The sequence below is a fragment of the Pogoniulus pusillus genome, chromosome 12, assembly GCF_015220805.1.
Source record: "Pogoniulus pusillus isolate bPogPus1 chromosome 12, bPogPus1.pri, whole genome shotgun sequence".
NCBI lineage: Eukaryota > Metazoa > Chordata > Aves > Piciformes > Lybiidae > Pogoniulus > Pogoniulus pusillus.
This window is the reverse complement of record NC_087275.1, coordinates 25,485,665-25,504,583: the sequence shown is the minus strand read 5'-3', so window position 1 is coordinate 25,504,583 and position 18,919 is coordinate 25,485,665. Positions and strand designations below refer to the sequence as shown.

At 40.3% G+C, this 18,919-nt stretch overlaps 1 protein-coding gene across 1 annotated transcript in view; it reads right to left on the bottom strand.

Moving 5' to 3' along the window:
- CFAP47 (cilia and flagella associated protein 47) overlaps nucleotides 1-18,919 on the bottom strand; it is a 287,488-nt gene that overhangs the window by 122,708 nt on the left and 145,861 nt on the right. Inside the window, exon 49 of the mRNA XM_064151944.1 lies at nucleotides 8,283-8,420. Coding sequence (XP_064008014.1) covers nucleotides 8,283-8,420 — 138 coding nt within the window. The remainder of the gene's footprint in view (nucleotides 1-8,282; nucleotides 8,421-18,919) is intronic.

The following is an 18,919-nucleotide window of genomic DNA, read 5'->3' as shown; positions in this document are numbered from 1 at the left end:
TAAACAGTAATACGAAATCTGGCAGATACTTCAATATAAAGCAAAAGGAAGAGCCAGTTCATTGCAAATCAGTTCAAATTTTAGATGTGAATTGAAGAGTGGTATTTAACAGGCAGATAATGACCCCACATATTTCCCCAGTGTGACCACTAGCTAGATACATTCTAATATCTGACATCTCATTAACCTATCACCTGATTGCTGCTGCGTTTTGTCTTACACATATGCATAAACCACCAAAAAGGAAAATGTAACTTGTTGATGTACCCATCCTATGTAAATATTTGCACAGTTGGAACTCACAATCAGTGGCTTATTAGCAAGTGCAAATATTGCAATAATACATTTCAAGATGATCTGTGAGGTCTCTTCCAACCCTAATGATACTGTGATACTGTGATACTGTGACTCACTATGCCTGGAGGTGTTCAAGCAGCCTGTGGTTTTGTTTTGGCCCTTCAGTACTGGTTCAAGGTGGGACTGGATGGTCTGTGAGGTCTCTTCCAATCAGATACATTCTGTGACTCTCTAACCGGGCTATAAAATCTGACCTTTTCTTGTTTTCTGGACCCACACATATTTTCATGGGTCACAGCAATAGAAACAGCATGAATAGAGGAAGGGACAATGGGACCTTCCTTTTGTCCTCTTCTCACCCCATTATACTCTAGTCAAGACTACACCTGTGAGGAACTGTTAAATATTACTGTTCTTTTCCATGACTATTATGTGCTCTCTATGTGTTTATAATTAATCAATTGCTAAGGGGTAAAATCAGAATTGATTGCAAGCATAACAAAGTAGGAAAGGCAAAATGATGACCTAGATAGAGAGCATCTCAAAGCCTCAGACCTAATAGCAAGGGCATTGGCTGTAAAGAAACTATTGGTCCATTGCTAGCTTGCTTACTATTTTGTTTCCTGAGTGTTATGTTTTATCACTCTAAATGTGTTCTGTCACAGACCACTAGGAAGGGTTTACACTTGGACTTATCACCTTAGCCCTATCGCCAAAGGCCAGGCTAGAAGAGGAAATAAAATTCAGTGTGGTTCTTGTGTGCTGCTTCAATTGAGCAAGGTGCAAGTCACATCTGTCATTTCATAGGTGAACTTAAGAGGAACGGGCAGAAGTCCAAACATCTAACAATCTAATCATGACAAATACCCTCATTATCTTTCCTTGGGATTTTGGGGTTCCCCCCCCTAACCCCACATCTGTATTTATTAAATGGCCTATTAATTGCCAAAATTCCATACATACACAAATATGTGAAGTCTGCCTGACATAACAGAATGAATGTGCTTCTCAGCAATATAGTTTATAGTTTATACAGACTCTGAGAACAAGCAAAAGGCAGATGACAGGAGGTTTTAATTAGGTAAGAAAAATCTAATCTGTTGATATGCAAATGCAATCCTACATGCTATGACATCTGACAGAACACAGATGTACAGGTTTACAAATGGAGTGACTTCTTATTTGTGGCTAGGGCAGATGTAAGATTCTCAGCACAGCAATATTAAAACACCTGCGGCATGAAGGATGATGCAACAGTGTGAGCAATTAGAGACTGCTTTTGTTATTAATTTTAGATGAGATACCACTCTTTGTTTGCACAGCTTTTTAATTGCACACATACCATGCCCCACAGAATGCCATGTGGGCCACAGGCCCTTGAAGCATTGCTAGATCTGGATTGTTTCAAAACAACATGCTAGTTTATTAGGGGAATCAAGCTGTGCTGAGTCTCAAAAGGGCACAGGAAAATGCATAACACTTAACAGACTGCAGTACTGCAGAAGGGCTCCTACTGAGAAAGCTAACAATAATTGAACATTCTTCTCAACAAAGGGAAAAAAACACTGAAATAATTTAATCCTTAATGTTCTACATGTGCTAAACCATCCCCCAAAGCTTGTATGCACTAGCATAAGCATAGCTGCCAATGTTAAAATGCTATTAAACAAAAAAAGGCAAGCTCTAGTTGTATTTTACATTTTCAAATATGCATGCAGTTGACATAAGGATTATTTTCTTTGAATATTTCTTCTGTAAGTTTCCTTTGTTTTTTTCCTGAAGAGGGAGACTCAATTACAACTAATCTGAAGGTGGAGCAGAGTATGTTTATACATGGCAGTGTGTAGATTAGACTGAAAAATAGCTTGACTACCCAATCAAAATTTATGAGCAGATAACTCGATGATTTGAAAGAATATTCCTCTTAGAAAGATAGTAATTCCAGAAATAAATATGCAGCAGGTATATCATATTAATTATATTACTGTATTAATACTGAATAAATCCTAACATTTACCATGGTATACTCAGTTCTTAGTAGGCTGAAGATGAGCCAGCAGTGTGCCCAGGTGGCCAAGAGAGCCAATGGCATCCTGGCCTGGATCAGGAACAGTGTGGCCAATAGGACAAGGGAGGTTATTCTTCCCCTGTACTCAGCACTGGTCAGGCCACACCTTGAGTGCTGTGTCCAGTTTTGGGCTCCTGAATTCAAGAGAGATGTTGAGTTGCTGGAATGTGTCCAGAGAAGGGCAACAAGGCTGGTAAGGGGCCTGGAACACAAACCCTATGAGGAGAGGCTGAGGGAGCTGGAGTTGTTTAGCCTGCAGAAGAGGAGGCTCAGGGGTGACCTCATTGCTGTCTACAACTACCTGAAGGGAGGTTGTAGCCAGGTGGGGATTGGTCTCTTCTGCCAGGCAACCAGCAATAGAACAAGGGGACACAGTCTCAAGTTGTGCCAGGGGAAGTATAGGCTGGATGTTAGGAGGAAGTTGTTGCCAGAGAGAGTGATTGGCATTGGAATGGGCTGCCCAGGGAGGTGGTGGAGTCACCATCCCTGGAGGTGTTCAAGCAAAGCCTGGATGAGGCACTTAGTGCCATGGTCTAGTTGATTGGCTAGGGCTGGGTGTGAGGTTGGCCTGGATGATCTTGGAGGTCTCTTCCAACCTGGTTGATTCTATGATTCTATGATGTCTTTTAAAAACTACAGTGGAAAAAAAGCAAAGTCTTATTTTAAACTGGCACCAGGCTGAGTACTGTTTTCCTCTTAATCACCTGCAACAGTTGCTGGAACAAATAAATTCTTTCATTATCTACATTACACAGATGCCTCAATGCACTACCACACATGTTCAGTTCTCAGGGATTGATTTCAAGCCTGGAAGTCCGGGAGGACCATATTTACAAGATACCTTTCAAAGGCATCAGTTCCTCAGTGAACCAGCTCAGAAGAAATTGACAGAAGACAACAGGAAAGACACTTAACTGTCACAGACATATCATGAAAACAGCAGTAACTGAGTAGAAAATGTCACCTGTCACTGAAAGCCTATTTGAAGGATAAATCAGATTCAAAAAGATAATTAAAACAGGCTTTGCCAAAATGAATCCTTGACCTAACCACTCTGACTATGCTTTTTTTATCATGGCTGTTCACAGATAGTGTATCTTTTTGATGCTATGCCTTTTGAGCATAAAGAAATTAAAACCTTTGGCAATGGCATAAAAATGTAAAAGCATTCCACAGGGGATGTATTGTCACTGCATAAAGGCAATGCTTAAGGCAGCCATAATAAGACAATGGCACATGCAAAATTCCCATGTTGTATAAACAAATATCCTGCACCTGTAGCACTCAGTGCTGTGAGATACTCTCGTGGTCAGACTAAATAGGCCAAAATAAGATTATACATGTCCTGGCTTGTCCAGACATGTTTTCTGCTCTCCCCCTTTCTGCTGTGGGGAGAAGTAACCACAGGAAAAGGGACAAAGAACAACCTGGAGTAGCTGAGTCTAAGGACCCTGGCTTGCCCAGATATGTTCCCCTGCTCCCCTTCCTTCTGCTGTAGTTGCAGATGTCCCTGGTGACTACACAGGGGTTGGACTAGATGACCTTTAAAGGTCCTTTCCAACCCAAACTGGTCTATGACTCTGTGACTAATCTAGAAGAAGCTGAGTCCAGCATCCTCACTGTTACCCATACGCTACATAGCATAAGCACAACGCAGAGGCCATCGACAGGACAAAGGGCAATGGGTGGCAGCTGATGCATAGGAAATTCCATGGAAACATGAGGAAGAATGTTTTCACTGTGAGGATGACAGAACACTGGAACAGGCTGCCTAGGGGGGTTGTGGAGTCTTCCTCTCTGGAGATATTCAAAACCCACCTGGATGCATTCCTGTGTGATCTGCTCTAGGTGATGCTGCTCTGGCAAGGGGATTGGACTGGAGGATCTTTTGAGGTCCCTTCCGGTCCCTGACATTCTGTGATTCGGTGAATTGTCCAAAGGCAGTTCAGCTTAAGAAGACACCATGGACTCCACAGCAGAGGAGAAAAATTTCCTCTAGCTTGAGAGGAACTTTTGGCAAGCGTAGACGGCTTCACAGCATTTAGTCAGAGTGTGAAACAAATATCTATTAATGACTAATATTTATTTAGGATTTTAGCACTTCAACATATAGGAACATCTAAAGATAAATCTCACATGAAAACCAGCTGCATCCTGCTTTCAGTCTTAGCAACCACTTTGCCTTATTTTACTTTTGGCTCCCATGAGAAAAAAGAAAAAAACAAACCCAAAGCCAAACAACAAACGAGGGCCTCTTCTCTCAAATGACAGAAATATTCTTTGGAAAAAAACTGAAAATCCATGTCAGTTTAGAAAGGGACAAGCCCCTGTCACTACATCTGTTCTGCAGATATTTTTCTATTTAGGTCTTGGTTTGTTTTCCTTTTTTTTTCCCTGCCCTAGTTCAAGGCAGCATAAGAAGGATTTGTCATAAGGATTGCTAAAGTTTTCACTGTAAGACCTAAATGTGTTTGTTCTTATTATTATCAGATGTTATGAAAAGAATATAGGAAAATTAATCTAGAAGTTATTATCTTCTGCAGTCATAACTACAAGGTAATTTGGAGAGGAGAAAGATAAGAAAAAATGCAAATGCATATATACATATTTACATAATATGTGTCTGTGTGTACTGGAAGATGATACTGAATGTCAAGATGTGTATAACAAGGCAGTGATTTCTAGTGTGTTTAAAAGGAATAATTTTCAGCAAGTGACAGCAAGACAGAAAGATTTGGTGTGAAGGTGTTTAGCATCAGAGATTTTTTTTTCTCATCTTATTAAGCTGTGGACAACCTCATATTTGCTTTGGCCTCCAGCAATTCAAAACTGTATATTATTATACTCTACATTAGGAGTCCACTATCTTCTGTTGCCCCGATCAGTAACAGCTGCCCTGGGGACTCTCAGCTCTGAGATGTACCACTTCAGTGTACATATTCTAGTAGTGGTGTGCACCCTGCAAGTAAGAAATTCTAAATCTCAGAAATATCCACCATTTTCCTCTGAAAAGGCACAGAGTAATTAATTTTTATTAGAAACTACAGAAGAAATATAGGTAGCAAAGAAAACTGTGTAGGATAAAATCAAGAGTCAGCTGGGGTGGTATAAGCTTAAAAGCACATAGTATCATTAGTTTTAATAATAAGCATAATTTGTGGGTTTCCTGGGAATTTGCTAAGAACACAGAGGATTTTTAAGGGATGTTTTTCATCATAAACCCTCTTTGTTTCATACTTTTGGCTAAGTTTATTTACTATAAGGGTAATGGAACACTGGAACTGGGAGGTGGTGGAGGCCTTATTCCTGGAGACAGTCAAGGTCAAGCTTGATGGGGCTCTGAGCAACCTGGGATGCCCCTGCTTACTGCAGGGTGCTTGGGCTAGATGACCTTTAAAAATCCCTTCCAGCTCAGTACATTCTATGGGAAGTAAGTTCAGGAAAAGACTAGTAGTGTCATATAAGTTAGATCACACTTTGGTCATTTTAAGCAGATATTTTTCCCAGGTGTAAAAATTATAGATGTCCAGTACAAATTAATGTTTGTGATGGAAGATAACACTTTGTGAAAAGGCTAGAAGATGCTGGCTGACTTAAAGGTGAGATGGAAGCTTGCTTTTTTTTTTTCTTATGGTAAGCTTTTTCTAAGCTTTATCTTTAATTTGGGGCTCTCCCAGGAAGTTCCAGTTCAAGAAGAGGAAGAACCACTTTATTGTAAGGGTCATGAAGCACAGGAACAGGTGCCTAGAGAGATTGTGGAGTCTCCTTCTCTGGAAACTTTCAAGACCTGTCTGGATGTATTGCTGTGTGACCTGCACTAGGATAGTATGGTCCTGCTCTGGCAGAGGAGGTGGACTCAAAAATCTCCCGAATCATAGAATCAACCAGGTTGGAAGAGACCTCCAAGATCATCCACTCCAACCTAGCACCCAGCCCTAGCCAGTCAACTAGACCATGGCACTAAGTGCCTCATCCAGGCTTTTCTTGAACACCTCCAGGGATGGTGACTCCAACACCTCCCTGGGCAGCCCATTCCAATGCCAATCACTCTCTCTGGGAAGAACTTCCTCCTAACATCCAGTCTATACTTCCCCTGGCACAAGAGTTCCCTTCCAACCCCTAACATCCTGTGATCCTGTGCAAAGGTTTTGGCTTCTGATGGGTAAAAAGTTGATTGGAAGGTTTTTAATACTCCCTAAACATTAAGCTACTGCTGTGAACACAGTCAGTCAATTAATTTCTCCAGATTTCTTTCTTATTATTATCCTGTCCTGTCTATACAGATTGGAAATACTCAGGATTGCTTCACCTCTGAGTAGGGATACTAATCTCCAATCCTCAACATAGTATTAAACATAGACATTACTAGAATATAAAAGAACATGCTTTCTGATAGTCACATTAACTAAAATTATTTATTATTCATTAATTATAAAATTAGCTTTTAATTCTATTTAGACCTAGACACATTCTATTGAAGTGAAAATACAGTTACAGAGAAGACAAATTTTGCCAATTGCAAGGTCTTCTCAATCTCCTAAAAATGTTAATTAAAATAATGTCTTTTTCATGTTAAAAAGAACTTTCTTTGATAGCTTTCTTAGTGAGAAATATGCATTAGCCATCTAACATAATGCTTGGTAATTTAAATAGATTTCAATTTATGTCTTAAAAGCATAAAAAGCAGAGTTCTATAGGCAAAGCTTTATTCACAAATGTAAAGAAAATAGAGAAATTAATTTAAAAACAAACAAAAAACCCTGCCTTGGTCTGTTTGGTGTGCACATTTTAAGCTACAAATTTATTCCTCTGGAATACTTAAAATGTCAAAAATAATGCAGAAGTAGTTTAGAATAGAATAGGAGTTGACAGTCTGAAAGTTCACCAGGTATTCTAAATCTTATTCATTTGCTTTAATTGGACAAAAGACCATCTATGACTCTCAGTCAAAAGAAAGGGTTTTTTCATAGAATCACAGAATCAACCAGGTTGGAAGAGAACTCCAAGATCATCCAGGCCAACCTAGCACCCAGCTCTGTCCAATCAACTAGACCATGGCACTAAGTGCCTCATCCAGGCTTTTCTTCAACACCTCCAGGGACGGTGCCTCCACCACCTCCCTGGGCAGCCCATTCCAATGCCAATCACTCTCTCTGCCAACAACTTCCTCCTAACATCCAGCCTAGACCTCCCCTGGCACAAATTGAGACTGTGTCCCCTTGTTCTGTTGCTGATTGCCTGGCAAAACAGACCAACCCTCACCTGGCTACAACTTCCCTTCAGGTAGTTGTAGACAGCAACGAAGTCCCCCCTGAGCCTCCTCTTCTGCAGGCTGCACACCCCCAGCTCCCTCAGCCTCTCCTCATAGGGTTTGTGTTACAGGCCTCTCATCAGCTTTGTCGCCCTCCTCTGGACACATTCCAGTAGTGCAACACCTCTCCTGAACTGAGGAGCCCAGAACTGGACACAGTACTCAAGGTGTGGCCTGACCAGCGTTCAGTACAGGGGAAGAATAACCTCCCTTGTCCTACTGGCCACACAGTTCCTGATACACGCCAGGATGCCATTGGCTCTCCTGAATTTCAGAAGCAGCTTGCTTTGATGTCAGCACCATTGTTATTATTGCATACTTTCTTTTAAAAGCATTTAATGAGTGCTGCCACTCTCCATCCACAAGTAACATTCAGTGACATACTTGTAAACAAAAACAGAAAAAAAAAAAGCAAGTTTGGCTTAAAATGCCATTAAAATGTTTTAAAAATCATAAAAGGAGTTGTTTGATAGATGCCTGGATTAAACATTTGATTTAACAGTGTTTGCAGGCATCTAGCCTGACATATTAAACATACATTTAATTTACAAAGAAATTGTGATACAAGTTTATATAAACTGCCAATGAACGTAACAACAAACTTACCCATGTTTGCCACATCAAGAGCCTGTGGGGTCTCTGCTGACAGTTTTTGAAAGGCCTGTTCACCATCTGCCTTCTCTGGTGAGCTCTTATGTTGAGACTGTTGTTGGTCTTCATCTTCAGCAACAAATGAAATTACACCTAAAACAAATAGATACCAGGTGTTACATTAGCTGGAGCATTAGCTTTATAAAACAGACTGCCAGACATGTATGAGTATTTTCTCAGTTTGAAACTAATAAAAAATGAAGTAAAACTTCCACTCCAGGTGTCAGCCACCCAATTGCAAATTATGGGAATAAAAATTAAGTCTCAAGCCAATTCATGGAAATTAACCACTTCTTCTCTCTCCAAAAATGTTGTTTTTTCCTACTGACATGAACAGATTGGTAATAAGAAATACAAGCAAGCTCGTGTTAAAATATGGTGAACAATAATAGCACCTTTCTTTCCAGTGTCGTTTCCTAGATAACCTTAACTGTTTATGTTATTATTTTTAAGTCACAGCATCTGGTTTTAGTGTTGGAAGATAACAAATGTAATAATTACAATATCCCTGCAATACATTTTTGTATTGTATGTTAAGTTGTAATCAAGCACTTAGGTAAGATAAAATATACAGAGAGTGTAAAACCAGAATTTTTAAACTGGAAGATTTCTATTTGAGAATATGAAATCTAATTTAAAAGAACAGCATGCATCTCTGCCATGGCTTAATGAGCAGACAGGTTGCTCTATTGCTTCAAATCACAGAATCACAGAACCTTAGAGGTTGGAAGAGACCTCCAGAGATCATTGAGCCCAATCCCACCGCCAAGGCAGGATCCCCCTAGGGTAGTCTGCACAGGAATGCAGTCAGGTAGGTTTTGAAAGTCTCCACAGAAGGAGACTCCACAACCTCTCTGGACAACCTGGTCCACTGCTCTGTCACTCTCACTGTAAAGAAATTTCTCCTCATGTTGAGGTGAAGCCTTCTATGCTCTTTGTCTTATTGCTGTGAACCACCAAAAAGAGATTGGCCCCATCCACTTGACACCCACTCCTTAGATATTTGTACCCATTGATCAGATCTCCTCTCAGTCTTCTCCAGAATAAACAGCCCCAGGGCTCTCAGTCTCTCTTCTTAGAGCAGATGCTCAGGTTCCTCAGTCACCCTTGTGGCTCTCTGCTGGACTTCCTCCAGCAGGTTGCTGTCTCTTCTGAACTGGGGAGCCCAAAACTGGACACAGCATTCCAGGTGTGGTCTCACTGGGGCAGAGGGGGAGAAGAACCTCCCTAGACCTGCTGGACAGACTTCTCATGCGCCCCAGGATGTCACAAAGGCACATTGCTGGCCCACGCAGAACTTGCTGTCCACCAGCACTCTGAGGGCAAATGGGTCAAAAGAGTAACATTCCCACACAAAGGACTGGAGAACTGGGAAGTTCAAATGGAGAAGCAATTTGCAACCTGCAGTGTGACAGTTCTACACAGCGGTGAGCATAGCAAAGCACACCAAATACACAACTTCATATCCAGCCTTGGCCCAGTTGGGCCACCTGGGCTCACAACCAGCTCATTAAGCCAAAGCTTCACACAAACCCCAAAATCCCAGGCCCAAAAGCCCACACCCCCCCCTCCCCCAAACCTCCCCCTTGCCTCTCTACCCCTATACCAAATGCATTTGTGATACAGCACAAAATTCATCTTGGCAGCACCAGGCCCAGTTCAGCCACTTTGGGCCTCCCTGGCAGCATCACCAAGGCTGACAAGCAGACCTCACTCCTCCACAGGAGATAAGAACCAGAGCATCCTTCCCAGGAGGAAAAAGGCAAGGGGAAAGAGAAGAATCAGACTTGTCAGGCCAACTCATGGAGGTGCAGGATTTGGGGAAGAAATATAAAGATTACACTTTCTGGGTGGACCTTTTGTTGTGGTAGGCCTGATAGGCCCAGAATAGGCTTACACATGTCCTGCCTTGCCTAGGCATGCTTTTCTGCTCCACCAGAGGGGCAAGCATGGGAAACGGACAGAAAAGAACCTGGAGCCACTGAGTCTGGCCTGCCCAGGGTCCTGTGGTGTAAGGGACACACACTTAGCTTGTGCCTGCCTAGTGCCAGGCCTGTGCTGTTCCCAAACTAGGGAAAAGTGAGCCTGTGGCTTTGGCTAATGCGGTATGGTTTGGCTAACTGCCATCCTGAGTGGCTATGCTTGTGTCCAAAGGGCAATAAATCTCAGCCCACGTTGGTAAAAGGAGATGTGAAGGTGAACAATCTGCTTTTGCTTCCCTGCTTTTGCTTCACTGCTTTGCTTCCTTGCTCTTTGCCTGCTCTCTCTGTTGTGCCCAGCCCTGCTGCTATTGCACACTGCCTTACTGCCTGCCTGCTAAACTCCACTGCTGCCAGTTACCAGGAGCAGACCCTGGATGCCTGTGTGTCTGAAAGCTGAAATAGTTATATGTTGTAGATTTAACTCTTGCCTCCTAAGCACAATGAAAAACTAATTTGTGGAGGAGACTGATTTTAGGATGTGATGCGGTAAGAAATCTTCCCATTTGAGATCATTAGAATCATAGAATCATAGAATCAACCAGGTTGGAAGAGACCTCCAAGATCATCCAGGCCAACCTAGCACCCAGCCCTATCCAGTCAACCAGACCATGGCACTAAGTGCCTCATCCAGGCTTTTCTTGAACACCTCCAGGGACAGTGCCTCCACCACCTCCCTGGGCAGCCCATTCCAATGCCAATCACTCTCCCTGTGAATAACTTCCTCCTAACATCCAGCCTATACCTACCCTGGCACAACTTGAGACTGTGTCCCCTTGTTCTGTTGCTGGTTGCCTGGGAGAAGAGGCCACCCCCCACCTGGCTACAATGTCCCTTCAGGTAGTTGTAGACAGTAATAAGATCACCCCTGAGCCTCCTCTTCTCCAGGCTAAACAACCCCAGCTCCCTCAGCCTCTCCTCATAGGGTTTGTGTTCCAGGCCCCTCACCAGCTTTGTTGCCCTTCTCTGGACACGTTCCAGCACCTCAACAGCTCTCTTGAATTGAGGAGCCCAGAACTGGACACAGTACTCAACTCCTGTGAAATGACCTCTTGAAGGGAATGTAACTGTATCTTATGAAGTGTTCAGGAAAAGTAATCACAAAGGAGCTTTTTTTTTTTTTTAATTTGAAGTGGAGAACTGATCTAATTTGATGAGAGCCCCAGAACAACTTGATTAGAAAATACATACACTTAATGGTGGGTTTTGTTTCTCCAGCTTTGAGCGGGATAAATGTGTGGTAAAAGATCACACAGCGGAGAGACCGCGATGTGTTCCCTCTATAGCTGAATTTAGCATCTGACTAGCAGGAATAGCTAGAGCTAAGTAGTAAGGCCCACGTGGGACTTGGAAAAGGGAGCAGTAGTGAGGGGGAGAGGCAGCACCACATTGGTCACAACTGGCTCAGGAGGCCGCTGTGACTTCAGCAGCCAGAAGCTGATCAAGTTCGCGATGCACAGACCCATGCGCACCTGTCTCATGTACAATACTTCAGACTTAACTTTCTTCCCCTTATCACAGACTCCTGCAGAAGGCTGTGTTCATGCTTCTAAACATTCTAGTTTCACTTCATTTCAGGTGAGATCAGTCTTAACAAAATGGCCTTATGGTTAGTTTTGGTAATATTATGCTAGAATGATGTTACTCTTAAGAGAAATAAAAGGGGAAAATAAAATATAACTGAAAGAAAATTTTACCAGGAAGTCTTTGAAAAGTAAAATTTGTTCATGATATGCTCAATGAAAACTAGATGAGGTGGCAATTCCACCACGACAAGCACTGGCAAATCACTTCTGCTGAGAAGGATTACATTACATCACGACAGGGAAGCAAAGTTTGTCATCTTGACATTGCCACTGTCTCTGTGTGAACCACAAAAACTGGAGAGCACAGCCACAAAACACCGAGGCTGAAAACAAATTTCAAACAATGGAACCAGGTGTCCATGCAAATAAAAAGAAATATAAACCAAAAAATACTAGAATCCTAGATTTTTCCTCCCTCTGTTACGAAAAATCTATTTTAAAACCCCAAACAAGGCCAATCCATTGCATATCATTAATTAAAAGGAAAAAAAAAAAAAGGAAACCAATTTTACACATTCCAAAAACTACTCACATTACTAAGCCAGAAACTGCATCCAAATAAACAGAAAAGAGAAGGTAGATGTGTAGGCATGATTAGAAAAATAAAACCATCAGGGGAAGGAAGCCTGAAAAAGTGCTCGGGGTTTACAAATGTTGACACAAGAGGACATATTTGATGGATATTAGAATAGATATTGACTAATTAGCCTGATTTTATATCTCCCTATATTATCCCAGTAAAATTTGGTCTATTGCAGCACAATATTATAGACAAAGTGCAAGAGAAAGACTTAATTATTTTTTAATAGTATCCTAACCACCAATATACTGGAAAGGTCTCAAGAATTATAAGAAAATCTGGGGGAAAAAAAGTGAAATTATAGATTTGAAGTTGATTACATGAGTAAATTTTGAGAATCACTAAATCATATATTCTAAAGCTTCCTTTAGAATGTAATGTAATGGAATGTCCAGAGAGGCTGTGGGTGGCTACTCCCTGGAGATGCTCATGGCCAGATTGGGTGGGGCCTTGAGTAACCTGGTCTAGTTTACAGGCTTTCCTGCCCATGGCAGGGAGGTTGTGTCAGATGACCTTTAAGGTCTCTTTCAGCCTAAGCTGTTCTAAGATTCAATGATTTTGTTATAAATTTTAAGTAATTATTCTTTACGGTTCATGATTCCAATGACAACAGAGTTTTTTCTTTATCAAGTCTTTGTACTGAAGAATATTGTATCATACACATGTACAAGTGAGAGAAAGAGGAACAGACCACAAGTATTCACTGTTGGAAAAACATTCTTTGATTAAGTGGGGGACAATAAAACAAATTGTAACTTATTTGGCTTTATACAAAACATGCTCTCAAAAGCATCAAAATAAATGCCTGAAGAACTCTTTATAATTATTTGCAGTGAATTTTTGAATGCTTGAAAAGTTCCAGAACTGCAAATGGCTAATACTCAAAAATATTGCAAGAGCTAGTGGAAGAATTGTGGTAACTAAACTGCTAAACCACCGTGCTGATAATCTGGCAATAGCAAGATCAAAATACGAGTGAAGAATTGCACTACAATTGCTGACAATCAATTTCCTTTCTTTATGGAAAATAGATCTCAAGCAAAGAGAATTAATACCAGTGAGGTTAAAATCCTAATCAATAAAGATAACTGGATTGATGCAATGTGTTCAGATCTCTGCAAGGCACTCAAATCCATCAAAGTGCTTCAAGGAAAAACAATCAGTTTAACTACAGATGGCATACATATTTAAACTCCATTTTTCTGCTTAATTGCAAAATATTTATAATTGTCTTTCATCATTTTCATGGGCACCATAATATTTACTACTGCACAAAGCTATTTAAATTTTTCATTAGGAAGTGAATTTAAAAAAAAGAAGAAGAAAATCACTGCTAGCAAGAAGTGCAAATAAATAATAGCAATAAAGTGTATTAATTTTTATTTCAAGTCAAATATAGACTGCAGAATTCTTAGCAGTGAGAACACTTAGTACATAGCATGCTCTGCATGACTTGACTCTTAACATTAAAGCAGAATATTTTCTTAGGCAGTATTTCTAAGCAGAGTACTCTCCTGGTTCAGGACAGAATGGTGCATTCCAATGACATCAAAACTGACAGATTTTAAATAAAAAAGCCTGCTGACATTTTTAATAAGGTTTTCCTAAGCCTGGCCATGATATGAGAAAGCTTTAGTACAGGGAGAGTTCATCTTGCAGTTGCAAACCATGCTGCCTCCCTACAGAACTCACTGCTGCTTACACTGTCTTCAGCAAAGGCAGCAACACCTTGTGCTGCCTTATGATGCTGCAAAACAAGTGAGAAAAGACAATTTCTTCATGCATAACATTCTCCAACATTCAGGGGGGTTTCATCCAACTAGTTGCTCAGTCCTGACTTCTGTGTCAGCTGTTGTATGGTGGCTGACAAGTTCTCACACATACGTTTGAAACCAAACAAGATTTCACGTACACCTCAGAGACAGAACTCTATACAATTCAATTGGTGCCTTGGTTTCACACTCTGCCCTTCAAGTGAAGCCACACACACTCAGACAGAAGGGAAAAGTAATACAAAAACCTTGGACTGAGATAAGGAGTTTAAGGAGATGACAAGCTGTATGGTTTCCTTAGCCTGTTTCACAGAAAAGCATAGCAAAAGCAGAATCAGCAGCAGAAGCCAGCCATAAAATTATCCCTCCATCCCCACAAACCCACAGCCAGCACAGTGGAAAAGACCAAGACCCTGAACCCAGAAACCTGAAGCAGCAACAGTAAGAAGCCTCTCATTACAATCTGAACTTCAAGCCCCATGACACTTTCCTCCAGCCAGCACTTTTGTTGTGAAGCTGGCCTGGCATCAGCATGGTATTGAACATTTATCCACAGACCTCATTGGCTAAACTCATGGCAACTGGGCACAGAATTATGCCACTATTAAGTATTTTAGAAGATATCACTCCTCAGGTGCCTTTTGGCATACATATAATGCTAAATTTGCCAAAGCTGCAATTTCAGTATAATTCACAGAATTTACTGGAAAAGAATAATTAAAGAATACATAAAAGATAGAGGCTTTCATTTTGCTGATACAAAATTGCTTTAAAAGCAAAACACTGGAATGGGACATCCAAAGAGGTTATGGAGTCTGTTATGCTGGAGACATTCAAAATCTGCCTGGATGTGTTCCTGTGTGACCTGCTGTAGGTGGTCCTGCTCTAGCAAGGGGTTTGGACTAGATGATATTTTGAGGTCCCTTCCAAACCCTAACATTCTATGATTCTGTGAAAAGCTTTCTGGGTCAAAATGTCATTTCAAATTTTCCAGTGTTTAAACATTTTCTACAACTTCAGTCCACGTATTGATAGTGGAAGTCTTCATTTGGATTGCTTCAGAGAAGATGTATCCCTTTAAAAGGACACAGGCTGTTTTATTTCCCAATGAAACTGTAATTGTAACAGCATATATTAGACAGATTTGTTGGCTATACAACATCCCATCTCTAAATCCAATTAAGAAAGAAATATTCAACTTTTTCCTTTCTTTGTAATTTAAACAGACTATTTGAAAGATATGTGTTGTACATCATTAATTTCTGCTGCAGAGATTATAAAAGACCACAATATCCCAGTATTTCAACTGGACATAAGAACAGAAGGCTGTGTGGCCATGGAATTCATCACAAAAATCTGAAAATTCATGATGATTTATGTAAATTCTAAAGAGGTTCTGTAAATTTTACTACTTGGTGGTATACTGGGATTAAATTAATTGCTCCCTGCATCAATAAAAGTGAAGTAGAATAAGCTTAAATGCTTGCATATGTGAGAAATCAGTGAGAATATGAATTATCATAGAATCATAGAACAGTTTAGGTTGGGAGGGACCTCAAAAATCATCTAGTTCGACCCTCCTGCCATAGGCAGGGACATCTCTCTCTAGAACAGGTCGTTCAAGGCCTCATCCAAGCTAGCCTTGAACATCTCCAAGGAGGGATCATCCATAATCTCCCTGGGTGACCCATTCCAGCGTTTCACCCCCCTCACTATAAAGAGCTTCTTCCTAACATCTATAGAATCATATATGTTGTGGTAGCATTTCAGAAAGAGGTTAATTGTTTTACTTATAGTTCTCATTGTCTGTTCTTAATGTCACAATGAAACCATGACATGGAAGTGTACAGGATTTACAAGGATGGATGGAAAAGCTATGATGGGGATCGTCTTGCCTGATGGTGACATGTATAAATACAGCAGCCCTCCTTCAGGGAACTCCAGTGATCCAGTGGAGGTATGCCACAGACACTCTCAGTAATCAAGCAACCAGAAGATCCTCTAATTTTGTCTTTATTATATGTGAATTGGACTCCATTTGTTAAAGAGTCTCAGTTGCAGAGGAAGTGCTTACAACAAAGGTATGGACAGGTGCTGGAAATACACCAATGGCTACAAGAAGCCACAGGAATGGTCTTCCTCTCACATGTGATTTTATGATTCTGTTGGAACTAGAATGATCAGTTGAATGATCTGCAGAATTCCACCTCATAAAGAAATGGACAATAAAAAGTTTAATCAACCCATTTACAGGCCAGAATACACTGGCATGAGCTTCACCATGTCATTAAAATTGCCCTCCAGCTGCAATCTGACAGGCTGTGGCCCTTTTACCTCAATGCAAGCTTCAAAGGCTCTAGGTACCATGGAAAAGAGCTGCGTACTAAGCTTTAAAAGAAATGACAGGTGATACACAAAATTAGAAAGCTACTTTCCAAAAGCTAGCTCTTTTTTGGAATAAAAGGACACTGACTATAACAAGTGTATTTTTTTTTCCCCCACAGAAAAATATTTAAGCATTATGAGCTTTGGTCCAGAGAAAAAATTGGCCTGTTCTATGGAAAATAGTTTGATAAAAGATAAAGTAAAATGCTCAAGGTGCTCTATCAACCCTAAAGTAAATTGCTCAACCACTTAAAAAACAGATTGCTGAAGAATTTCATATAGTGCCAGAATCTTGTGTGAGATGTTTATTAGGTGTTATTTCTATGTTAAAGCTGTCACACAGCTACAAAGCAGCTAAAGCTTATATTATTAGCCCTATATTGGAATGCCTCCAAATGGACTTTTGAAAAGAACTGGGCCCATTTTTAGCTTAGGTGCCAGAAAATAAACAGAAGGAAAGAAAAAGAAGCATATTTTTGCAGCTATAGAATTCTGCAGTCAAAATGACTTTGAATGTAAAAGTCCTTTGATATGAATTTAATTGAACATGACAAAACCATTACTACAAACACCAAGGCTACAGAGTTTTATATTTACAAGTCAGAGAGTTCTGAACTTGAAATTATCCCTGAGCACTACGGGAGAGTCTTCAACTAGATATCTAAATAGCTGCTCTTTTGCAGTGTTTAGGTTATAGTTTACCTGTAGTGTCTTGAACCTAGAAAGGACTAGCATTTCTGAGCCCTAATTAATTCCTACTTGGATCACCTACATCTGTGACCCTCAAGCTTCAGGCTGGCTGCTGAAAAATCCTACAAGTGCTAAAAATGCATATATATATGCATATATATATATATATATATATATATATATATATATATATATATATATCTCAATCAACTTTATCATTACAGTTTCCCAAGAGCTGAAAAATTCTACTTTGGGGAATAAATGACATCTCAGTCTTGCACAGTATGAAGCAAACAGACTTCCATTCTCCTTTAAGCCACAAAGTAAGCACTTTGTAACTAATGTTACCTTAGATAGGACACCAGGTAATTCGGTTTATATCACACCTAACAGCAAAATCAGCTGCTGCCTTTCTAACCTGTGACAACAGCTTTTCTTCTCTTGACTCCACTGCCTCCTACAGCAGCCAAATCATTAGACAGCGTGCACAAATCTCTGTGACACACGCAGAAATGTCCTTTCTCCACAGGAAGAATGAATATGATTTCCTAAGGGAGTGATTAAAGCAAGCAGTGTGCCAGGGGGTGGATGGCAGATAACTAGGCTCTGTCTCTTTTCAAAGGATAACTTCAGCCTTCTATCAAGTGACTTTAAAGTGTCAAATAAATGAACTGTTTTCTGAGAAAGTGCGTCCGTGTCTTCCCAGCCTTTGAACCAATAACTTTTCTGTCGGGTTAGAGAGACTGACTGTTCTCTCTTTTTTCTCACTTAGAGAACATGTAATACTTCCAAACACAATGAAAACCGTTGTAATGGAAGTTAGGGGACAGAGGGAACACAGGAGATGTCAATCTGAAGATGGCATTTCTGTCCCTTTGAAGGCACGACTTTTATCACCGGGTATTAATTTGCTGTATGATAGATGCCTTGGAATCTCTAGTGAAACTTTCAGCACATATCGAATAACTGGGGATTTTCTAAATCAGAAGAGAACATTCCTAAATCTTTAAAGCCTAAAAAAGAACACAAACCCATAAGTTCAAACAAAGTGCATCCTCGGTACTTCTTGGCAAACAGTTTTGACAATCATAAATTCCACTGCAAACTGACTCCTGTTCATACAAAGTGAATTTTCTCTCTGGGCTACAGATTTAGCAAGAAGGCACTGAAATCTTCCAGTGGCACCCAACCAAGTTTTGTTACAAATATGCATTTATTTCCACAAATTACCTATGGTTTGAGACAGCATTATTACTTACATTTAACACAGCAGATACTAAAATCAAAATGGTCAAAAGAGCAAAGTAGTTTGGCATCCTCAGAGGAAAGACTTGATAGCTTTTTAATGTTGAGAAAATGAGCTGTCATTAATCTCAACTGTCTAAGAAGGTAGCAGAATCAAATATTTGGAATCAAACTGTACATTAAGTGTTTTGGAATAAGAAATGTATCTATTATCAGAGATCCTTTTATTTCAGAAGTTGTTCAAATACAGTTTTCTTGAGTGCCATTCAGTTACTTAAAGATTGTCCCTTCCATTCCCATAATTCCCTCCCAAACACACTCATACTTTCTTCTGATGAGATTTACTACAACAGCT